The 24600-nt window shown below is 41.2% G+C and overlaps 3 protein-coding genes and 1 pseudogene across 3 annotated transcripts; all 4 read left to right on the top strand.

Annotated features, from left to right (window-relative positions):
- Window positions 1-2190: 2190 nt before the first annotated feature.
- On the top strand, window positions 2191-4586 carry LOC138585081 (alpha-1-antitrypsin homolog). Its single transcript, XM_069657316.1, has 4 exons — window positions 2191-2809; window positions 2973-3243; window positions 4111-4258; window positions 4395-4586. Exons 1-4 carry the CDS (start codon window positions 2203-2205, stop codon window positions 4584-4586), a joined length of 1218 nt encoding a protein of 405 aa, XP_069513417.1. The 5' UTR covers window positions 2191-2202.
- A 3245-nt stretch (window positions 4587-7831) lies between these two features.
- Window positions 7832-10220, top strand: LOC138585115 (alpha-1-antitrypsin homolog). The gene is made up of 4 exons (XM_069657365.1): window positions 7832-8450; window positions 8614-8884; window positions 9748-9895; window positions 10032-10220. The coding sequence occupies exons 1-4, from the start codon at window positions 7844-7846 to the stop codon at window positions 10218-10220; spliced, it is 1215 nt and encodes a 404-aa protein (XP_069513466.1). The 5' UTR covers window positions 7832-7843.
- A 3247-nt stretch (window positions 10221-13467) lies between these two features.
- Window positions 13468-15860, top strand: LOC138585049 (alpha-1-antitrypsin homolog). Its single transcript, XM_069657278.1, has 4 exons — window positions 13468-14086; window positions 14250-14520; window positions 15388-15535; window positions 15672-15860. Exons 1-4 carry the CDS (start codon window positions 13480-13482, stop codon window positions 15858-15860), a joined length of 1215 nt encoding a protein of 404 aa, XP_069513379.1. The 5' UTR covers window positions 13468-13479.
- A 5895-nt stretch (window positions 15861-21755) lies between these two features.
- Window positions 21756-23810, top strand: LOC138585088 (alpha-1-antitrypsin homolog; annotated as a pseudogene).
- Window positions 23811-24600: the final 790 nt, after the last annotated feature.

Below are 24600 nucleotides of genomic sequence, written 5' to 3'. Positions count from 1 at the left end.
ACCTTGGATTTAAGTCTGACTTTCTAAACTTGCGTCTGCTCCATCCTCAGCGTAAAAGATACACCTGGGTGCAACACAAACAGGGCTTAAGTCTAACTTAAAGTCTGTCATAACTGTCACCTTTAGGCCGGACGTAATGTTACACCCAGACGTACGCCCAGCTGATGCACTCTGCTACATTGCGCTGCCTGTGCTTAGAATTATAATATCATAACCTTTGTTGCGGATATCTCGAGTCATTAATTGACACCACTGTACAGTAAGATTCTCAGCTATACCAGTTACCTACAATTCCACATTATACACTAAATTGCAGGGGCCTAAGCTTGTGCTAGATTGTGCTATTTCTTAGCTATTTGTGAAGTCATCTTTTTTTTTCTCTCAGATGACACTGGCTCATAGATACGAGATAGGTATTAACTGGCAATTTGCATGGTAAAAAAGTCACAAAACCTTCGACAATAGCCTGGCATTGGTCTAGCAAAACCAAATTAAAGGGAGCATGTAAAACTGTATATTAGCCGAGGCAAGATCTGGTGAGAAAAAACCCCAGCTGGCAATGGGGAGAGGCAGGGAAGGAGGTATATTGTATAAAGGGGTTGATGGGATAGTGAAGGGCAGGTGCCTGGTGCTAGTTGACAGGGGGAAGACAAAGAGAGGGAGGTCCACTGCTGAGCTGAGAAAGAATTACATGAATGACTGGAAAGAGACAAGAACTAGTACTGGGGAAACTTGTTGCATGTGAAGAAAATGTAAAACATTGAGGATGCATCTGGGACATACTTCATTCGAACACAAGACACCGACAATTTGTTTACAGTTCCTAACTAGTAATGCATCTTGTTTTATCCACTGATCAAACTTGGCCAAAGGAGATCTTTCAGAATGGCACAAACAAAGGAAAGCTAAATAACTTATATGACACTGGAGAGACAACTGGCTGTCCAAAGAAGGTTTAGGAATCAGGCTGATTTGCCACATTTGCAAAGTATCCAACAATCCAACTACATCGTCCAGGCAAATCAGAGTCTTTCGAGACAATAATCCAACCTGGAAGAAACTAATGCATGGACTACTTTTTCTGCATCGTTTTGAGACAGGATGTGCCTGACTGTGGCAATACTGCCTGGGTGAAAAAGGTCTGTTCTGTTCTAATCTGTTTTTATCTCGTTAGTTTGGTTGCTGTGAGTAGAACTCCCTGTTTGTCCGTCTGCCTCTCCCTCTATTCAACTTTCACGGCCCGTGTGGTCATGTCAAATGGCCACTATTGAGTTTGGTACAGCTCAATATTGTCGCGTGTGAAAAAGTTTTTCCTTGCCTCTTTTGCCAAGCGTGTGCACATTGGTGGATTAATGTTGGGTCATGGTTGAACATAAAAATAGAAGAAAGATCTCTTTAAAAACTGCCAGTCTATATGAATGAATGAATCTATATGCAACTCTATAACACAATATTCAATGTTTCTGTTGAGATGTATCTACTACTAGTTGCTATATGATTTACAGTGCCAGTGAATGCTGTTTATTCAAAGGAAGTTTTCAAGAGCGATTTAGAGTGGACATGATTTGAAGTTAGTTTCTTTATATTTTCATCAAAGGCTCCCACTTGGTTACTAGATGAGTATTGTAGGCGTGTGTGTATACAACCTTTAGACCCCAAATCCCAGATTCACTACAGGTACTTTTCTCATGTTGTGTTCTTGTGTTACATTAGAAAATAGCTTTATGAGAAATCTCTAATTCAGGACAGAAAAGGCTGCTCCTTGTTAATTTTTAACAGAACTGTCTGCTGACGTTCTGTGATCTACTGAATATAAAAGTGAAGTTTCTGCCAAGCAGCACCAAAGAGGACATTGATGGTAAGCATGGAACTCCACTGAATTGATGTTTTGAGGACTTATATTTAAGTAGTGAGAGACATTTGTACTGAGTGAAGATTAAAAGTGAACTTTAATGAATGTGATGACAGAATTTGTGTTACAGTAGGAGTAAAATGTTTAAAAGATGTCCTGTTTAGAAGATATTGACGTTTAGCTGCTGTTGACTTTATCCTTTTCATTCACCGTGTTATGTACGATGTTTAAATAACCTCTTGTCTAACAATTACTAATTCATAAGGTTGTTCATCAAACCAGCTTTTGTGACCCAACTTGGACAGTCTACTCAGAGCTTTCTCTGGTTTGTCCTTTAGCAGGCTGTAAAGATGCGTGGTATCTTCAGTAGTTGTGCACTCACAGCACTGCTGCTGGCTGCAGCCTGGGCAGACCACCAGGGCCATGAACACGGCCATGGGGACGATATGAGCTTCCACAAGCTGTCCTCTCCCAATGCCGACTTTGCCTTTGCCCTGTACAAAAGCCTGAGTGCCAAAGCTGCAGCTGGAAAGAACATCTTCTACTCACCGCTGGGCATCTCCACCGCCCTGTCAATGCTGTCTACAGGGGCCCGAGGTGAAACCCACAGCCAGCTGTTCTCCAGCTTGGGCTACAGTGCCTTAAACCAGACACAGGTCGATGAGGCTTACAAGCATCTTTTCGACATCCATGGCCACAGCCAGGAGAATCTGCAGCTGGATGTTGGCAGTGCTGCTGCCGTGCGATCTGGCTTCAATCCTCTGGAGAAGTTCTTGAATGATGTCAAGCAATACTACTCCGGTGAGATCTTCAACATCAACATGAGCAATCCCACTGAAGCTGCAGCTGAGATCAACACATTCATTGCCAATAAAACCCAGGACAAGATAAAAGACATGGTAAAGGACCTGCATCCTGATATGGCCATGGTGCTGATCAACTACGTCTACTTTAAGGGTATGAAGCAAGTTTAAATTCATGTCTCATTTTGTAGGCCAAGATGGGACAAGACACAAACTCACCACATGTACATGAAACCAGTTTCAATGATCTAGACATGAATATAATGATTGTATATTATCCTTAACAGTCAAAAACAAATAACTCCTCTGTAACTCAGGGCTGTGGAAGAAACCGTTCAACCCTCTGTTCACACGAAAAGCTGACTTTCATGTGGACAAGAACAACACAGTTAAGGTGGACATGATGGACAGGACAGGTTACTACTACATGTACCAGGATCGTGAAAAGCACGCGACAGTCGTCATGCTGCCCTACAAGGGCAACACGTCCATGATGATTGTCATGCCTGATGAAGGCAAGATGGAGGAGGTGGAGGGTTACATCAATAAGGACTACATCAGACACTGGCAAGACTCTCTTTCCATGAGGTAAGAGGAATCTAACTTATTGGTTAGTTGTAGATAAAGAGTGTTCTAGATAGACTGCCTTTATGTATGTTTGGATCTGGCTGCTGTGGCTCAGTGCTGGAGTGAGTCGTCTCTCAATTGGAAGGTTAGCTTCAATCCCCAGCTACTTCAGTCTACACGTTAAAGTCTCCTTGGGCAAGGCACTGAACCCCAAAGTGCTACTGAAGGCACAGGGACTGGTTGGTGAATGTGTGTGGTTGGTTAGTTAGATCCTGATGGGCATATAGGCACTTTACATAGCGTCTACCATCAGTGTGTGAATGTGTGTGTGAAAGGATGAATGTGACATGCAGTGTAAAAGTGCTTTGAGTGGTCAGAAAACTAGAAAAGGGGGAACCGGGTTCAGCTCCGGGGTTAAGGCATGGTCTTCGTCCAGAGGCCCAGCCCTCGCTGCCCCAGACTCAACACCAACCCTCAGCCAATCGCTGCATTTCATCCCAACTCTCTCTTCCCTGGTCAGAAGACTAGAGAAGTGGGTGCCGCACTTAGACACATTAGACACTGGCGAGACTCACTCTCAATGAGGTAAAAGGGATTTAAGTTATTGGTAGGTTGAAGATAAAGTGTGTCATAGATAAAATGAACAGGGTTGTTATTCAGTGGGACTGCTTTTGTGTATCTTGGCGTCTGTACAGGTCACGTACTGTAATGAGTGATTGAATGAATACATGAGTATAACCCATCCATTATGTGTACCACTTATCCTGTTCAGGGTCTCGGGGGTGGGGGGTGGGGGAGAACATACAAACTCAACACAAAAAGGACACATTAGACAAGCTGTAATATAACTGTACATTCCAGTGATTCTGACACACTTATGTTTCTCAGATATGTAAAACTGTACCTGCCAAAATTTTCCATCTCTGCTGATGCTGCCCTGGATATCACACTGAAAGAAATGGGCATAACCAATGCTTTTGAGGACAATGCTGATTTCTCTGGCATAACTGAAGAGTTCAAGCTCAAAATATCAAAGGTGAGAGAACATTTTTCCTCAGGTTTAAAAGGATGCCAACAACGCTGAAACCGATGTAATCTGAAAAAGACCCGTAAGGTTTGATCTTAGACCTGTGCAGTGATTCTAACTAGACTTTCTTTTTTGTCCTCCACAGGCGTCCCACAAGGCTGTTCTCAGTGTCACTGAGATGGGAACAGAGGCAGCAGCTGCCAGCACCATGGAGATTATGTTCCTCAGTTTGCCTCCATCAATCAGAATTGACAAACCGTTCTTGGTTTTCATCCTGGAGAACTCCAGCGGGAGCATCCTCTTCATGGGCAAGATCAACAATCCAACAACCATGTGAAGGCGCACACTCGGAAAATGAGAATCTTTAACAAAGGAGTCATCATGACGATCTCATCGTGACAAAATCAATGACTCTTTATCCATCCTACTGATACCAGGGCAGGAAATGTCAAAGTACATTTCATATATAAGAGCTTTTTTGACTCAGTGTGTGGTAGAGCTGTGATGATAAATATCACATTTACATAATTTATTTATAGTTTGAGTAATTTTTCAAGCAAAGCTGATGAGCATTTGATGGTTTCATGTTCTCAAACTGGAGAATGTTCTGCTTTTACTTCTCTTGTAATAAAGCAAATTGAATATCTTTAGGTTGTGTACTATTTGACTCACATGACAAAACATTTGATGACACTTCCTTGAGCTCTATAAACGTTTGATGAGCATCTTGCACAGTGTTGCTATATTTCATAAATTAACCATGAACCATATTGTGATGATTGATGAACTGGTTTTATGAATTGAATATCTGAGGCACAATACAAGACAAATATCCAATGCATAACATGTAAAAGTGACAAAACACTTATTCCCAACATAGCAATAGCTATTTTATTCATAAAGCACATTTCATTACAGGTAAGCTCAACGTGCTTTACATTGGGGGTAAAAACAGAGATACAAAAAAACACCACATAGCAATCAAACGCATAAAGAAGCATGAAGAGAATTAAACTATAAACATAGAAAAACAAAGCTGCACATACAACCGGTGACACAAGTTGCAAAACACAGAGTAACTATCCATACGCTCGGGAGAATAGATTATAGGGAGATAGAGGATTTGAGTTTAGTTATACAAGTAGAGACAGTTGTGATAGACCTCAGGTCCACACTTGTTCTAGAGAGACGGACCACAGTAACTAAAGGCCCCCTTCACCGACATGCTGAACTGCGTTAGTTTTGATTAGAAAATAGGCTCAGCCAGCGCAAAAAGTGCTGTTCATGGACACAGGCCCTTGATGTCATTTATGCAGTCTGGTACTTTGTTGACAGGAATGAGATCACCAAATAAAAGCTGTGTGTGATAAGCAAACTTTTACCGTTTGGTTAACCTTGGATTTAAGTCTGACTTTCTAAACTTGCGTCTGCTCCATCCTCAGCGTAAAAGATACACCTGGGTGCAACACAAACAGGGCTTAAGTCTAACTTAAAGTCTGTCATAACTGTCACCTTTAGGCCGGACGTAATGTTACACCCAGACGTACGCCCAGCTGATGCACTCTGCTACATTGCGCTGCCTGTGCTTAGAATTATAATATCATAACCTTTGTTGCGGATATCTCGAGTCATTAATTGACACCACTGTACAGTAAGATTCTCAGCTATACCAGTTACCTACAATTCCACATTATACACTAAATTGCAGGGGCCTAAGCTTGTGCTAGATTGTGCTATTTCTTAGCTATTTGTGAAGTCATCTTTTTTTTTCTCTCAGATGACACTGGCTCATAGATACGAGATAGGTATTAACTGGCAATTTGCATGGTAAAAAAGTCACAAAACCTTCGACAATAGCCTGGCATTGGTCTAGCAAAACCAAATTAAAGGGAGCATGTAAAACTGTATATTAGCCGAGGCAAGATCTGGTGAGAAAAAACCCCAGCTGGCAATGGGGAGAGGCAGGGAAGGAGGTATATTGTATAAAGGGGTTGATGGGATAGTGAAGGGCAGGTGCCTGGTGCTAGTTGACAGGGGGAAGACAAAGAGAGGGAGGTCCACTGCTGAGCTGAGAAAGAATTACATGAATGACTGGAAAGAGACAAGAACTAGTACTGGGGAAACTTGTTGCATGTGAAGAAAATGTAAAACATTGAGGATGCATCTGGGACATACTTCATTCGAACACAAGACACCGATAATTTGTTTACAGTTCCCAACTAGTAATGCATCTTGTTTTATCCACTGATCAAACTTGGCCAAAGGAGATCTTTCAGAATGGCACAAACAAAGGAAAGCTAAATAACTTATATGACACTGGAGAGATAACTGGCTGTCCAAAGAAGGTTTAGGAATCAGGCTGATTTGCCACATTTGCAAAGTATCCAACAATCCAACTACATCGTCCAGGCAAATCAGAGTCTTTCGAGACAATAATCCAACCTGGAAGAAACTAATGCATGGACTACTTTTTCTGCATCGTTTTGAGACAGGATGTGCCTGACTGTGGCAATACTGCCTGGGTGAAAAAGGTCTGTTCTGTTCTGATCTGTTTTTATCTCATTAGTTTGGTTGCTGTGAGTAGAACTCCCTGTTTGTCCGTCTGCCTCTCCCTCTATTCAACTTTCACGGCCCGTGTGGTCATGTCAAATGGCCACTATTGAGTTTGGTACAGCTCAATATTGTCGCGTGTGAAAAAGTTTTTCCTTGCCTCTTTTGCCAAGCGTGTGCACATTGGTGGATTAATGTTGGGTCATGGTTGAACATAAAAATAGAAGAAAGATCTCTTTAAAAACTGCCAGTCTATATGAATGAATGAATCTATATGCAACTCTATAACACAATATTCAATGTTTCTGTTGAGATGTATCTACTACTAGTTGCTATATGATTTACAGTGCCAGTGAATGCTGTTTATTCAAACAAAGTTTTCAAGAGCGATTTAGAGTGGACATGATTTGAAGTTAGTTTCTTTATATTTTCATCAAAGGCTCCCACTTGGTTACTAGATGAGTATTGTAGGCGTGTGTGTATACAACCTTTAGACCCAAAATCCCAGATTCATTACAGGTACTTTACTCATGTTGTGTTCTTGTGTTACATTAGAAAATAGCTTTATGAGAAATCTCTAATTCAGGACATAAAAGGCTGCTCCTTGTTAATTTTTAACAGAACTGTCTGCTGACGTTCTGTGATCTACTGAATATAAAAGTGAAGTTTCTGCCAAGCAGCACCAAAGAGGACATTGATGGTAAGCATGGAACTCCACTGAATTGATGTTTTGAGGACTTATATTTAAGTAGTGAGAGACATTTGTACTGAGTGAAGATTAAAAGTGAACTTTAATGAATGTGATGACAGAATTTGTGTTACAGTAGGAGTAAAATGTTTAAAACATGTCCTGTTTAGAAGATATTGATGTTTAGCTGCTGTTGACTTTGTTCTTTTCATTCACCGTGTTATGTACGATGTTTAAATAACCTCTTGTCTAACAATTACTAATTCATAAGGTTGTTCATCAAACCAGCTTTTGTGACCTAACTTGGACAGTCTACTCAGAGCTTTCTCTGGTTTGTCCTTTAGCAGACTGTAAAGATGCGTGGTATCTTCAGTAGTTGTGCACTCACAGCACTGCTGCTGGCTGCAGCCTGGGCAGACCACCAGGGCCATGAACACGGCCATGGGGAAGATATGAGCTTCCACAAGCTGTCCTCTCCCAATGCCGACTTTGCCTTTGCCCTCTACAAAAGCCTGAGTGCCAAAGCTGCAGCTGGAAAGAACATCTTCTACTCACCGCTGGGCATCTCCACCGCCCTGTCAATGCTGTCTACAGGGGCCCGAGGTGAAACCCACAGCCAGCTGTTCTCCAGCTTGGGCTACAGTGCCTTAAACCAGACACAGGTCGATGAGGCTTACAAGCATCTTTTCGACATCCATGGCCACAGCCAGGAGAATCTGCAGCTGGATGTTGGCAGTGCTGCTGCCGTGCGATCTGGCTTCAATCCTCTGGAGAAGTTCTTGAATGATGTCAAGCAATACTACTCCGGTGAGATCTTCAACATCGACATGAGCAATCCCACTGAGGCTGCAGCTGAGATCAACACATTCATTGCCAATAAAACCCAGGACAAGATAAAAGATATGGTAAAGGACCTGCATCCTGATATGGCCATGGTGCTGATCAACTACGTCTACTTTAAGGGTAAGAAGCAAGTTTAAATTCATGTCTCATTTTGTAGGCCAAGATGGGACTAGACACAAACTCACCACATGTACATGAAACCAGTTTCAATGATCTAGACATGAATATAATAATTGTATATTATCATTAACAGTCAAAAACAAATAACTCCTTTGTAACTCAGGGCTGTGGAAGAACCCATTTGACTGTGAGTTCACACGAAAAGCTGACTTCCATGTGGACAAGAACAACACAGTTAAGGTGGACATGATGGACAGGACAGGTTACTACTACATGTACCAGGATCGTGAAAAGCACGCGACAGTCGTCATGCTGCCCTACAAGGGCAACACGTCCATGATGATTGTCATGCCTGATGAAGGCAAGATGGAGGAGGTGGAGGGTTACATCAACAAGGACTACATTAGACACTGGCAAGACTCTCTTTCCATGAAGTAAGAGGAATCTAACTTATTGGTTAGTTGTAGATAAAGAGTGTTCTAGATAGACTGCATGTATGTATGTTTGGATCTGGCTGCTGTGGCTCAGTGTTGGATTGTGTCGTCTCTCAATTGGAAGGTTAGCTTCAATACCCAGCTACTTCAGTCTACACGTTAAAGTCTCCTTGGGCAAGGCACTGAACCCCAAAGTGCTACTGAAGGCACAGGGACTGGTTTGTGAACGTGTGTGGTTGGTTAGTTAGATCCTGATGGGCATATAGGCACTTTACATAGCGTCTACCATCAGTGTGTGAATGTGTGTGTGAAAGGGTGAATGTGACATGTAGTGTAAAAGTGCTTTGAGTGGTCAGAAAACTAGAAAAGGGGGAACCGGGTTCAGCTCCGGGGTTAAGGCATGGTCTTCGTCCAGAGGCCCAGCCCTCGCTGCCCCAGACTCAACACCAACCCTCAGCCAATCGCTGCATTTCATCCCAACTCTCTCTTCCCTGGTCAGAAGACTAGAGAAGTGGGCGCCGCACTTAGACACATTAGACACTGGCGAGACTCACTCTCAATGAGGTAAAAGGGATTTAAGTTATTGGTAGGTTGAAGATAAAGTGTGTCATAGATAAAATGAACAGGGTTGTTATTCAGTGGGACTGCTTTTGTGTATCTTGGCGTCTGTACAGGTCACGTACAGTAATGAGTGATTGAATACATGAGTATAACCCATCCATTATGTGTACCACTTATCCTGTTCAGGGTCTCGGGGGTGGGGGGTGGGGGAGAACATACAAACTCAACACAAAAATGACACTATAGACAAGCTGTAATATAACTGTACATTCCAGTGATTCTGACACACTTATGTTTCTCAGATATGTAAAACTGTACCTGCCAAAATTTTCCATCTCTGCTGATGCTGCCCTGGATATCACACTGAAAGAAATGGGCATAACCAATGCTTTTGAGGACAATGCTGATTTCTCTGGCATAACTGAAGAGTTCAAGCTCAAAATATCAAAGGTCAGAGAACATTTTTCCTCAGGTTTAAAAGGATGCCAACAATGCTGAAAACGATGTAATCTGAAAAAGACCCGTAAGGTTTGATCTTAGACCTGTGCAGTGATTCTAACTAGACTTTCTTTTTTGTCCTCCACAGGCGTCCCACAAGGCTGTTCTCAGTGTCACTGAGATGGGAACAGAGGCAGCAGCTGCCAGCACCATGGAGTTAATGTTATTCAGTTTGCCTCCATCAATCAGAATTGACAAACCGTTCTTGGTTTTCATCCTGGAGTACACCAGGAGCATCCTCTTCATGGGCAAGATCAACAATCCAACAACCATGTGAAGGCGCACACTCGGAAAATGAGAATCTTTAACAAAGGAGTCATCATGACGATCTCATCGTGACAAAATCAATGACTCTTTATCCATCCTACTGATACCAGGGCAGGAAATGTCAAAGTACATTTCATATATAAGAGCTTTTTTGACTCAGTGTGTGGTAGAGCTGTGATGATAAATATCACATTTACATAATTTATTTATAGTTTGAGTAATTTTTCAAGCAAAGCTGATGAGCATTTGATGGTTTCATGTTCTCAAACTGGAGAATGTTCTGCTTTTACTTCTCTTGTAATAAAGCAAATTAAATATCTTTAGATTGTGTACTATTTGACTCACATGACAAAACATTTGATGACACTTCCTTGAGCTCTATAAACGTTTGATGAGCATCTTGCACAGTGTTGCTATATTTCATAAATTAACCATAAACCATATTGTGATGATTGATGAACTGGTTTTATGAATTGAATATCTGAGGCACAATACAAGACAAATATCCAATGGATAACATGTAAAAGTGACAAAACACTTATTCCCAACATAGCAATGGCAATTTTATTCATAAAGCACATTTCATTACAGGTAAGCTCAACGTGCTTTACATTGGGGGTAAAAACAGAGATACAAAAAAACACCACATAGCAATCAAACACATAAAGAAGCATGAAGAGAATTAAACTATAAACATAGAAAAACAAAGCTGCACAAACAACCGGTGACACAAGTTGCAAAACACAGAGTAACTATTCATACGCTCGGGAGAATAGATTATAGGGAGATAGAGGATTTGAGTTTAGTTATACAAGTAGAGACAGTTGTGATAGACCTCAGGTCCACACTTGTTCTAGAGAGACGGACCACAGTAACTAAAGGCCCCCTTCACCGACATGCTGAACTGCGTTGGTTTTGATTAGAAAATAGGCTCAGCCAGCGCAAAAAGTGCTGTTCATGGACACAGGCCCTTGATGTCATTTATGCAGTCTGGTACTTTGTTGACAGGAATGAGATCACCAAATAAAAGCTGTGTGTGATAAGCAAACTTTTACCGTTTGGTTAACCTTGGATTTAAGTCTGACTTTCTAAACTTGCGTCTGCTCCATCCTCAGCGTAAAAGATACACCTGGGTGCAACACAAACAGGGCTTAAGTCTAACTTAAAGTCTGTCATAACTGTCACCTTTAGGCCGGACGTAATGTTACACCCAGACGTACGCCCAGCTGATGCACTCTGCTACATTGCGCTGCCTGTGCTTAGAATTATAATATCATAACCTTTGTTGCGGATATCTCGAGTCATTAATTGACACCACTGTACAGTAAGATTCTCAGCTATACCAGTTACCTACAATTCCACATTATACACTAAATTGCAGGGGCCTAAGCTTGTGCTAGATTGTGCTATTTCTTAGCTATTTGTGAAGTCATCTTTTTTTTTCTCTCAGATGACACTGGCTCATAGATACGAGATAGGTATTAACTGGCAATTTGCATGGTAAAAAAGTCACAAAACCTTCGACAATAGCCTGGCATTGGTCTAGCAAAACCAAATTAAAGGGAGCATGTAAAACTGTATATTAGCCGAGGCAAGATCTGGTGAGAAAAAACCCCAGCTGGCAATGGGGAGAGGCAGGGAAGGAGGTATATTGTATAAAGGGGTTGATGGGATAGTGAAGGGCAGGTGCCTGGTGCTAGTTGACAGGGGGAAGACATAAAGAGAGGGAGGTCCACTGCTGAGCTGAGAAAGAATTACATGAATGACTGGAAAGAGACAAGAACTAGTACTGGGGAAACTTGTTGCATGTGAAGAAAATGTAAAACATTGAGGATGCATCTGGGACATGCTTCATTCGAACACAAGACACCGACAATTTGTTTACAGTTCCTAACTAGTAATGCATCTTGTTTTATCCACTGATCAAACTTGGCCAAAGGAGATCTTTCAGAATGGCACAAACAAAGGAAAGCTAAATAACTTATATGACACTGGAGAGACAACTGGCTGTCCAAAGAAGGTTTAGGAATCAGGCTGATTTGCCACATTTGCAAAGTATCCAACAATCCAACTACATCGTCCAGGCAAATCAGAGTCTTTCGAGACAATAATCCAACCTGGAAGAAACTAATGCATGGACTACTTTTTCTGCATCGTTTTGAGACAGGATGTGCCTGACTGTGGCAATACTGCCTGGGTGAAAAAGGTCTGTTCTGTTCTGATCTGTTTTTATCTCGTTAGTTTGGTTGCTGTGAGTAGAACTCCCTGTTTGTCCGTCTGCCTCTCCCTCTATTCAACTTTCACGGCCCGTGTGGTCATGTCAAATGGCCACTATTGAGTTTGGTACAGCTCAATATTGTCGCGTGTGAAAAAGTTTTTCCTTGCCTCTTTTGCCAAGCGTGTGCACATTGGTGGATTAATGTTGGGTCATGGTTGAACATAAAAATAGAAGAAAGATCTCTTTAAAAACTGCCAGTCTATATGAATGAATGAATCTATATGCAACTCTATAACACAATATTCAATGTTTCTGTTGAGATGTATCTACTACTAGTTGCTATATGATTTACAGTGCCAGTGAATGCTGTTTATTCAAAGGAAGTTTTCAAGAGCGATTTAGAGTGGACATGATTTGAAGTTAGTTTCTTTATATTTTCATCAAAGGCTCCCACTTGGTTACTAGATGAGTATTGTAGGCGTGTGTGTATACAACCTTTAGACCCAAAATCCCAGATTCACTACAGGTACTTTACTCATGTTGTGTTCTTGTGTTACATTAGAAAATAGCTTTATGAGAAATCTCTAATTCAGGACATAAAAGGCTGCTCCTTGTTAATTTTTAACAGAACTGTCTGCTGACGTTCTGTGATCTACTGAATATAAAAGTGAAGTTTCTGCCAAGCAGCACCAAAGAGGACATTGATGGTAAGCATGGAACTCCACTGAATTGATGTTTTGAGGACTTATATTTAAGTAGTGAGAGACATTTGTACTGAGTGAAGATTAAAAGTGAACTTTAATGAATGTGATGACAGAATTTGTGTTACAGTAGGAGTAAAATGTTTAAAAGATGTCCTGTTTAGAAGATATTGATGTTTAGCTGCTGTTGACTTTGTTCTTTTCATTCACCGTGTTATGTACTATGTTTAAATAACCTCTTGTCTAACAATTACTAATTCATAAGGTTGTTCATCAAACCAGCTTTTGTGACCCAACTTGGACAGTCTACTCAGAGCTTTCTCTGGTTTGTCCTTTAGCAGACTGTAAAGATGCGTGGTATCTTCAGTAGTTGTGCACTCACAGCACTGCTGCTGGCTGCAGCCTGGGCAGACCACCAGGGCCATGAACACGGCCATGGGGAAGATATGAGCTTCCACAAGCTGTCCTCTCCCAATGCCGACTTTGCCTTTGCCCTCTACAAAAGCCTGAGTGCCAAAGCTGCAGCTGGAAAGAACATCTTCTACTCACCGCTGGGCATCTCCACCGCCCTGTCAATGCTGTCTACAGGGGCCCGAGGTGAAACCCACAGCCAGCTGTTCTCCAGCTTGGGCTACAGTGCCTTAAACCAGACACAGGTCGATGAGGCTTACAAGCATCTTTTCGACATCCATGGCCACAGCCAGGAGAATCTGCAGCTGGATGTTGGCAGTGCTGCTGCCGTGCGATCTGGCTTCAATCCTCTGGAGAAGTTCTTGAATGATGTCAAGCAATACTACTCCGGTGAGATCTTCAACATCAACATGAGCAATCCCACTGAGGCTGCAGCTGAGATCAACACATTCATTGCCAATAAAACCCAGGACAAGATAAAAGACATGGTAAAGGACCTGCATCCTGATATGGCCATGGTGCTGATCAACTACGTCTACTTTAAGGGTATGAAGCAAGTTTAAATTCATGTCTCATTTTGTAGGCCAAGATGGGACAAGACACAAACTCACCACATGTACATGAAACCAGTTTCAATGATCTAGACATGAATATAATGATTGTATATTATCCTTAACAGTCAAAAACAAATAACTCCTCTGTAACTCAGGGCTGTGGAAGAAACCGTTCAACCCTCTGTTCACACGAAAAGCTGACTTTCATGTGGACAAGAACAACACAGTTAAGGTGGACATGATGGACAGGACAGGTTACTACTACATGTACCAGGATCGTGAAAAGCACGCGACAGTCGTCATGCTGCCCTACAAGGGCAACACGTCCATGATGATTGTCATGCCTGATGAAGGCAAGATGGAGGAGGTGGAGGGTTACATCAACAAGAAGTACATGAGACACTGGCGAGACTCTCTTTCCATGAGGTAAGAGGAATGTAATTTATTGGTTGGTTGTAGATAAAGAGTGTTCTAGATAGACTGCCTTTATGTATGTTTGGATCTGGCTGCTGTGGCTCAGTGCTGGAGTGAGTCGTCTCTCAATTGGAAGGTTAGCTTCAATCCCCAGCTACTTCAGTCTACACGTTAAAGTCTCCTTGGGCAAGGCACTGAACCCCAAAGTGCTACTGAAGGCACAGGGACTGGTTGGTGAATGTGTGTGGTTGGTTAGTTAGATCCTGATGGGCATATAGGCACTTTACATAGCGTCTACCATCAGTGTGTGAATGTGTGTGTGAAAGGGTGAATGTGACATGCAGTGTAAAAGTGCTTTGAGTGGTCAGAAAACTAGAAAAGGGGGAACCGGGTTCAGCTCCGGGGTTAAGGCATGGTCTTCGTCCAGAGGCCCAGCCCTCGCTGCCCCAGACTCAACACCAACCCTCAGCCAATCGCTGCATTTCATCCCAACTCTCTCTTCCCTGGTCAGAAGACTAGAGAAGTGGGTGCCGCACTTAGACACATTAGACACTGGCGAGACTCACTCTCAATGAGGTAAAAGGGATTTAAGTTATTGGTAGGTTGAAGATAAAGTGTGTCATAGATAAAATGAACAGGGTTGTTATTCAGTGGGACTGCTTTTGTGTATCTTGGCGTCTGTACAGGTCACGTACAGTAATGAGTGATTGAATGAATACATGAGTATAACCCATCCATTATGTGTACCACTTATCCTGTTCAGGGTCTCGGGGGTGGGGGGTGGGGGAGAACATACAAACTCAACACAAAAAGGACACATTAGACAAGCTGTAATATAACTGTACATTCCAGTGATTCTGACACACTTATGTTTCTCAGATATGTAAAACTGTACCTGCCAAAATTTTCCATCTCTGCTGATGCTGCCCTGGATATCACACTGAAAGAAATGGGCATAACCAATGCTTTTGAGGACAATGCTGATTTCTCTGGCATAACTGAAGAGTTCAAGCTCAAAATATCAAAGGTGAGAGAACATTTTTCCTCAGGTTTAAAAGGATGCCAACAATGCTGAAAACGATGTAATCTGAAAAAGACCCGTAAGGTTTGATCTTAGACCTGTGCAGTGATTCTAACTAGACTTTCTTTTTTGTCCTCCACAGGCGTCCCACAAGGCTGTTCTCAGTGTCACTGAGATGGGAACAGAGGCAGCAGCTGCCAGCACCATGGAGTTAATGTTATTCAGTTTGCCTCCATCAATCAGAATTGACAAACCGTTCTTGGTTTTCATCCTGGAGTACACCGGGAGCATCCTCTTCATGGGCAAGATCAACAATCCAACAACCATGTGAAGGCGCACACTCGGAAAATGAGAATCTTTAACAAAAGGAGTCATCATGACGATCTCATCGTGACAAAATCAATGACTCTTTATCCATCCTACTGATACCAGGGCAGGAAATGTCAAAGTACATTTCATATATAAGAGCTTTTTTGACTCAGTGTGTGGTAGAGCTGTGATGATAAATATCACATTTACATAATTTATTTATAGTTTGAGTAATTTTTCTAGCAAAGCTGATGAGCATTTGATGGTTTCATGTTCTCAAACTGGAGAATGTTCTGCTTTTACTTCTCTTGTGATAAAGCAAATTAAATATCTTTAGATTGTGTACTATTTGACTCACATGACAAAACATTTGATGACACTTCCTTAAGCTCCATAAACGTTTGATGAGCATCTTGCACAGTGTTGCTATATTTCATAAATTAACCATGAACCATATTGTGATGATTGATGAACTGGTTTTATGAATTGAATATCTGAGGCACAATACAAGACAAATATCCAGTGGATAACATGTAAAAGTGACAAAACACTTATTCCCAACATAGCAATAGCTATTTTATTCATAAAGCACATTTCATTACAGGTAAGCTCAACGTGCTTTACATTGGGGGTAAAAACAGAGATACAAAAAAACACCACATAGCAATCAAACACATAAAGAAGCATGAAGAGAATTAAACTATAAACATAGAAAAACAAAGCTGCACAAACAACCAATGGCACAAGTTACAAAACACAGAGTAACTATCCATACGCTTGGGAGAATAGATAGGTTTTGAGTTTAGTTTAGTAAGTAGAGACAGTTGTGATGGACCTCAGGTCCTCACGCAGCTTGTTCCAGAGAGACGGACCACGGTAACTAAAGGCCCCCTCACCGGACTTAGATCGAGTTCTGGGTACAGCTAAAAGACCCCAACAAAATGATATGGTTCTCTTCCTCCAATTGACAAAGTTCATATCTGAAGTCTGCCGTTTGGACCTGAGACGGCTACCTGACCAGCAGGTAGCAGAGCCGGGAAAATATTCACTCTACAATTATGATGACATGAAAATGAGCAACTGTCGCTACTGCATGTAGGCTTGTACATGTTTAACTTACTTTAAGATTACACATGACTGCCCTTAAACAAAGAAAAGGAAAAAATCTATTCATTGTGCAACATGAGTTCCAATATATAATAAATACTTTGATAATATTTTAATATTATTTAATTATGATTAAATACTCTCATCTATGTCTGTGAGTGTTACCTTGGTTATACAGCAGAGAGAGGATTTGTAACCTGATGGACATTAGCGCCTCATGACACCTCGCCCTTTGACCTGTCAACAGACAGTAGTGTTTACCCAATCAGTACACATACACTTTGTCTTTCCTGTCACGACCCAGACACAGTGATTTCTGTGAAGAACATGAGTCAGAAGTGTCGGAATGCCACAGCTGAGTGGGAGACTCTTCCGAGGTGTTAAAATGCTTCCAATCTTTCCAGTCTGTTGAACATAAACAGGTACTGATGAGGACTGAGCGGCACTTAACCCTGTCTCAAGCTGCACTGGTTTTATGGTCCTCTTTTATTCAAGTACTTTCTATAAATGGCACATGCGGGAAAAAAAGGCAGTATTGGTACTTTTTGCAAGTTATACTGTCACAACAAACATAATGTACTCTTTACTTAGGCCCTACAGGTTGCCTATTATCAGGAATTCTGGGTCATGTGGAAGCCACTTAAATGGAGTCCAAAATGAGATGAATGCTACATCTACAGCTACTTTATATGGCACCCCGACTTTAGCTTTCTCCCCTGGGAATGAAGGACAACCGTCGGCAGTTGGCTCCGCGGTGCTAACAAGTGCAGCGGTGCTGCTTGTCTCACTCTCTCCCTTTTGGCTACTGCAGCTTTTCTTATGTTAAGTAGGACTTTATTTTGTGAACGTTACCACTTCCTCGTCGAATAGCATGGGTTTCAGGCATTGCCGCCAATGATAATGAACTAGATTGAGCTTTCTGACAGGAAACTTAGATACGCATCTAACGTAACCAAATGCATCCAGTGATTATTAAATATAACAAAAATGTATTTAAAATCATGGAGGCTCCTATACCTTTTCCCGGACGGCACGAGTGAGAACAGGCCATGGGAAGGATGATGAGGGTCCTTTATGATGTTGCTTAAAAGTGTGGATGTGAACGCAGCCATACTCGTGTCATTTTCTTTAAGAGTCATGTCTCAGCATTTTTTTTTATCATAGTTTCGTTTTTGTCTGGTGTGTCCTTTGTCCAGATTGTCCTGTCCCAGAAAAGAAGCTCAGGGCCGCAGCATCACATCCAGGGGGCCTCTGAGGGTGTGACCCAGATTTAGCTCTGCAGGGGTAACCCCTGTGGACTCATGTACAGCCGAATTCAGAGCAAAACGAAAGTCTGGAACGTATTTATCCCACTTTTTGTGATTGTCAGCAACATAGGAAGCTATCATGGGTTTCAATGTTCGGTTTATTCTCTCTGTGAGGTTAGTTGCTTAGAGTTAGGGTTAGCTTGGGGTTGATCCCGGGCTGGATTTCTTGGTCTGCTCAGGGCTCACGTAGGGATCTCCCTACGGTCAAGAAGGCTTGTAAGAGGTAGCAGTTAGCGTTTCCTCGTCTTGTGGAATCACCAGACCGACTTTAAATAGAACTCCTGGATTCCTTATGGAATCTACAAATAACGTTAATGTTTGTTACTCTATTTGCAGTCAGTCATTATGACCCATGCATTTACATCAGTCATCAGTTGTGGTGGACTGCTTGCTGCCGTGGACCGGCCTCCAACTGTCATAATCATTTTTATCATTCATACTCATTTTATTATTATTATAGCTATCATTGCTTATATTTATTTTATTATTGGCATAGTTTGTTTCTATCAATCATTCTCTTTTTCCCTCTCCCTCTATTCAACTGTTACGGCCCATGTGTTCATGTCATTTGGCCATTGTTGAATTTGGTACTGCTCAATGTTTTTGCCTGTTAAAAAGACCTTTTTTCCTTTTCTCTTTTGCCAAGTGCCTCCACAATGGTGGATTAATGTTGGAAAATAATTTTACAATATTACTTAGTTTTAGAAAAAATGTTGAATCATCTTAGTTGGGCTTTTTTTTTTAACATGGTTGGTTTAGCATTAATTAGAAAGATCTCCTTAAAAAAGTCACTCTACACAACACAACTTTAAATCAATATTTATATCGAGATGTATCTACTTACTATCAATCAATTTTGTTTCAGGTGCAATACACTTTACAATTTAAAAAGAATACATAGGACAAAACAGCAAAAAAAATAAATAAAATGAAATAAATCAACCATATTAAAAGCATTGATGTTAAAGGCTAATATTTAGGACAAAAGACAGCAGGTAAATTAAATAAACAACCATATTAAACACCTCAATGTAAAAGGGATATTAAACAGGTGGTGGATCTGAATAAAATCTATGGTTGGCTGTAATGTAGTGAGTAGAGGTAAGTTTTTAATCTTGATTTAAAGATTTCAACTGAACATGTTTCTTTATCATCTAATGGAAAGCCATTCCAAAGATAAGGGGTGCGGTGGGGAAATGTTCTAAAGTAGCAGATTTTCTGTTAACTCTGGGAATTACTAGGAGACCAGCATTGTGAGAACGAAGAGGGTGTGGTGGTATATGTGGCTGAATCAGCTCAGATGAAGACCATGCAAGGTTTTAAAGGCTAAAAGAAGAACCTTAAAGTCAGCTCTAACTTGCACTGCTAGCCAATGCAGACGGAAGACCAGAGAAAAGAACATTAAAATAATCAAGCCTGGAAGATACAAATGGAAATACTTCTGAGATGATGAAAATGCTGTCTTGGTAATAGACAGCAAATGGTAAATGGACTGTACTTATATGGCGCTTTTCTAGTCTTTGCAACCACTTAAAGCTGTTTTTATACTCATTCTCCCACACACACACAAACACACTGATGGCAGAGGCTGCTACATTAAGTGCCCAACTGTAAATCAATTATCACATTCATTCCCACTGGCTATGCCACCATCTTGCCCAAACACACTTCGACATGTAGCCTGAGGGAGCTGGGGATCGAACCTCCGACCTTCCGATTGAAAGACAACAGACTCTACCACTGAGCCAGAGCCGCCCCCCATGTGATATGAGACTGGAATGTAATGCAGGAATCAAAAATCACTCCAAGGTTTTTGATTGTTGAGCTATTAGAAATAATACACCCATCAACGTTGACGGTAAAATTGTCATATAGATGCCCATATTTGACAGGTCTAACAAATAGCTGTTTTATCAGCATTTAACAGCAAAATTCATACTCATCAATTTTTCTATTTCTGATAGACACGTCTCCAACTGATGGAGTTGGAAAGAATCATTTAGCTTTACAGGTACATACAGTTGTGTATCGTCAGCATAGCAATGAAAATTGTTACCATGTTTGTGGATGATGTCACCAAGGGGAAGCATGTAGATAGAAAAAAGCAAAGGGCCGAGGATTGATCCCTGTGGGACACCAAACTTAACTGGAGAGAAATTAGAGATTGAATTGTAGTAGCTAACACGATGAGTTCTGTTTGATAGATATAAGTGAAACCATGACCGTACTTTCCTCTGTATACCAAAATGCATCTTCAAGCGGCTTAAAAAGTATGCTGTGGTCCACAGTGTCAAAGGCTGCACTCAAGTCAAGGAGCAGCAATAATGATTTCAGGTCAGAATCAACAGTAATTAAAAGATCATTGACTTCCTTGGTCAAGGCAGTTTTGGTAGAACGATGTGACCGAAAGCCAGATTGAAATTTATCAATAAGATTGTTGTTGGATAAATAGGCAGTGAGTTGATCAGCGACAGCCCTCTCAAGTAAATTTGACATGAAAGGAAGAGTGGAAATTGGTCTATAATTATTCCAAATTTGGGGATCAAGATTAGGTTTCTTAAATAGCGGTTTCATGATTGCGGTTTTTAATGCTGAGGGCACAGAGCCCATGGAAAGCGAATTGTTAATAATATCAAGAACAGGACTATTTAATACAGAAAACAGTTCCTTAAGAGCAAATGGTACAGGGTCTAATATGTAGGTTGCAGGTTTGAAAGCAGTTACCAAGCTTGTAAAGGCCTCAGGGGAAATGATATTAAACTGTGAAATAGTGCAGTTGGTCTCAGTTGCTATGCCTGCATCCATCAGATCATTTGAGAAAGCACAGCCATCTTTCTGAAAAGAGCATGAACCAGTGATTTTGTCTGAGTCAATCTTGTTTGTACTTACTAGTTGCAATATGACTTACAGTACCAGTGCTGTTTATCCAAAGGAAGTTATCATTTTAGTTTTTCAAGAACGATTTAGAGTGGACATGATTTGAAATTAGTTTCTTTATATTTTCCTCAAAGGTTCCCAATTGGTTACTAGATGATTACTGTAGGCTTGTGTGTATACAGGAAAGGAAAGGACATACAAGGCTGCTCCTTGTTAATTTTTAACAGTTTGCTGACGTTATGTGATCTACTGAATATAATAGTGAAGTTTCTGCCAAACGGCATCAAAGAGGACATTGATGGTAAGCATGGAACTCCACTGAATTAATGTTTTGAGGACTTATTTCAAAGTAGTGAGAGACATTTGTAATGAGTGAACTTTATGTGGTGACAGAATTTGTGTTACCATGGGAGCATGTCCTGTTTAGAAGATACCGATGTTTAGATGCTTTTGACTTTGTCATTTTCATTCACCATGTTATGTACAATGTTTTAATGACCTCGTCATCTAATTTATGCTTGTTTGCTTTGTTAGCTAATTACTGATTCATAAGGTTGTTCATCAAACCAGCTTTTGTGACCTAACTTGGACAGTCTACTCAGAGCTTTCTCTGGTTTGTCCTTTAGCAGGCTGTAAAGATGCGTGGTATCTTCAGTAGTTGTGCACTCACAGCACTGCTGCTTGCTGCAGCCTGGGCAGACCACCAGAGCCATGGACACAGCCATGGGGACGATATGAGATTCCACAAGCTGTCCTCTCCCAATGCTGACTTTGCCTTTGCCCTGTACAAAAGCCTGAGTGCCAAAGCTGCAGCTGGAAAGAACATCTTCTACTCACCGCTGGGCATCTCCACCGCCCTGTCAATGCTGTCTACAGGGGCCCGAGGTGAAACCCACAGCCAGCTGTTCTCCAGCTTGGGCTACAGTGCCTTAAACCAGACACAGGTCGATGAGGCTTACAAGCATCTTTTTGACATCCATGTCCACAGCCAGGAGAATCTGCAGCTGGATGTTGGCAGTGTTGCTGCCGTGCGCTCTGGCTTCAATCCTTGGGAGAAGTTCTTGAATGATGTCAAGCAATACTACTCCGGTGAGATCTTCAACATCAACATGAGCAATCCCACTGAAGCTGCAGCTGAGATCAATACATTCATTGCCAATAAAACCCAGGACAAGATAAAAGATATGGTAAAGGACCTGAATCCTGATATGGCCATGGTGCTGATCAACTACGTCTACTTTAAGGGTAAGAAGCAAGTTTAAATTCATGTCTCATTTTGTAGGCCAAGATGGGACAAGACACAAACTCACCACATGTACATGAAACCAGTTTCAATGATCTAGACATGAATATAATGATTGTATATTATCCTTAAAAGTCAAAAACAAATAACTCCTCTGCAACTCAGGGCTGTGGAAGAAACCGTTCAACCCTCTGTTCACACAAAAAGCTGACTTCCATGTGGACAAGAACAACACAGTTAAGGTGGACATGATGACAAAGACAGGTGGCTACAACACATACTGGCATCGTGAAAAGCATGCGACAGTCGTTATGCTGCCCTACAAGGGCAACACGTCCATGATGATTGTCATGCCTGATGAAGACAAGATGAAGGAAGTGGAGGGTTACATCAAGAAGAAGTACATGAGACACTGGCGAGACTCTCTTTCCATGAGGTAAGAGGAATCTAACTTATTGGTTGGTTGTAGATAAAGAGTGTTATCGATGGATTGAACAGGGTTGTTATTCAGTGGGACTGCCTTTGAGTATTCTTGCATCTGAAGAGGTCACGTACAGTATTCAGTGATTGGACAAATAAATGAATAAAACGTGGATGATCCATTATGTGTACCCCTTATCCTGTTCAGGGTCTCGGGGGTTTGACTTGTTGATCATCAGTCAATAATAGGGCTGACACATAGAGACAGACAGTCTTTCACGCTAATATTCACAACTACGGATGATTTAGAGTCACCGATGAACCTAACGAGACAAGAACATGCAAATGCCAAACAAAAGGCCCCCTACTTACTAACTGGGATTTGAACCAGGAACCTTCTAGCTGTGAAGCGACAGCGCTCACCCCTGTGCAGCCCTGGATGAACTACTGACTGAGTTAATGTAGACTGGAATAGAAATATACGTGTCATGAAACAAATGATGTCTTCTTGATTAGAAGAGTCTAACCACATTAGACAATCTGTAATATAACTGTACATTCCAGTGATTCTGACACACTTATGTTTCTCAGCTATATAAAACTGTACCTGCCAAAATTTTCCATCTCTGCTGATGCTGCCCTGGATATCACACTGAAATAAATGGGCATAACCAATGCTTTTGAGGAGAACGCTGATTTCTCCAGCATAACTGAAGAGTTCAAGCTCAAAATCTCAAAGGTAAGAGAACATTCATTTTATGAGGATGCTGAAAATGCTGGGGAAAAAAAGGGAAAAAAATTAGTTTAAGGTCCATCTCCTCAACAGGCGTCCCACAAAGCTTTTCTCAGTGTCACTGAGATGGGAACAGAGGCAGCAGCTGCCAGCATCTTGCAGGTTATTCCTGTGAGTTTGCCTCCAACCATCGTGATTGACAGACCCTTCTTGGTTTTCATCTTTGAGAAGTCCAGTGGGAGCATCCTCTTCATGGGCAAGATCATCAATCCAACAGCCATGTGAAGGCGCACACTCGGAAAATGAGTCTTCATCAAATTAGTTATCATGACGATGTCATCATGACAAACTCAATGAGTCATCCTACTGATACCAGGGCAGGAAATGTCAAAAGCACATTTAATTACCTCTTTTGATAGAGCTGCAATGATAAATATCACATTTATACAATGTCTTTATGGTTTGAGTGATTTTCCAAGCAAAGCTGATGAGCATTTGATGTTTTCATGTTCTCAAACTGGAGAATGTTCTGCTTTTACTTCTCTTGTAATAAAGCAAATTGAATATCTTTCTGTTGTGTACTATTTGACTCGCATAAGAAAACATTTGATAACACCTCCAATCCTTGATTGCGATTGCATTATGCAATACACTTCAAAAACCAGTCAAGAACAGGACCTGTCAAGGTGACTGACTAATGAAGCCTTGGAATCAAAGGCGACTGTAAGATAAAGCAGCACTAGTTTTCTGCAAGTCACTGTTGATCCTAAGGTCATTGATTAATGTTTCAGTACTGTAATTTGCTCTGAAACTAGACTGGTATGTATCAAATACATTGTGAGTTCAAAGAAATGTGTCCAATTGATTTTATACAACCTTTTTTAAGTATCTTGCTAATAAAAGGGAGAATTGAGATTGGTCTGTACACTGTGTTCCAAATTATTATGCAAATGATATTTTTCTCAGATTTTCCTAAATAGTCGATGCAAATGACAGTCAGCATAATTTTCAAGTCATCAACCGTTAGTTTAATGAATTCGAATGTTATTGAACAAACCTCCCAATGATAACAGTA

The sequence above is a fragment of the Semicossyphus pulcher genome, unplaced genomic scaffold, assembly GCF_022749685.1.
Source record: "Semicossyphus pulcher isolate SPU_LCO1_2020_fin unplaced genomic scaffold, fSemPul1.0.p SCAF_11, whole genome shotgun sequence".
Taxonomy (NCBI): Eukaryota; Metazoa; Chordata; class Actinopteri; order Labriformes; family Labridae; genus Semicossyphus; species Semicossyphus pulcher.
Note: the sequence above shows the minus strand (reverse complement) of the source record. Positions and strands in the feature narration are given on the sequence as shown.

Bases quoted from the DNA above. Each gene is read 5' to 3' on its own strand.
- LOC138585049 (XM_069657278.1), top strand. From the start codon at position 13,480: ATGCGTGGTATCTTCAGTAGTTGTGCACTCACAGCACTGCTGCTGGCT. The intron at 14,087-14,249 runs GTATGAAGCAAG...TCTGTAACTCAG, and splicing joins CAACTACGTCTACTTTAAGG to GGCTGTGGAAGAAACCGTTC. The intron at 15,536-15,671 runs GTGAGAGAACAT...TGTCCTCCACAG, and splicing joins TCAAGCTCAAAATATCAAAG to GCGTCCCACAAGGCTGTTCT.
- LOC138585081 (XM_069657316.1), top strand. From the start codon at position 2,203: ATGCGTGGTATCTTCAGTAGTTGTGCACTCACAGCACTGCTGCTGGCT. The intron at 2,810-2,972 runs GTATGAAGCAAG...TCTGTAACTCAG, and splicing joins CAACTACGTCTACTTTAAGG to GGCTGTGGAAGAAACCGTTC. The intron at 4,259-4,394 runs GTGAGAGAACAT...TGTCCTCCACAG, and splicing joins TCAAGCTCAAAATATCAAAG to GCGTCCCACAAGGCTGTTCT.
- LOC138585115 (XM_069657365.1), top strand. From the start codon at position 7,844: ATGCGTGGTATCTTCAGTAGTTGTGCACTCACAGCACTGCTGCTGGCT. The intron at 8,451-8,613 runs GTAAGAAGCAAG...TTTGTAACTCAG, and splicing joins CAACTACGTCTACTTTAAGG to GGCTGTGGAAGAACCCATTT. The intron at 8,885-9,747 runs GTAAGAGGAATC...TATGTTTCTCAG, and splicing joins CAAGACTCTCTTTCCATGAA to ATATGTAAAACTGTACCTGC.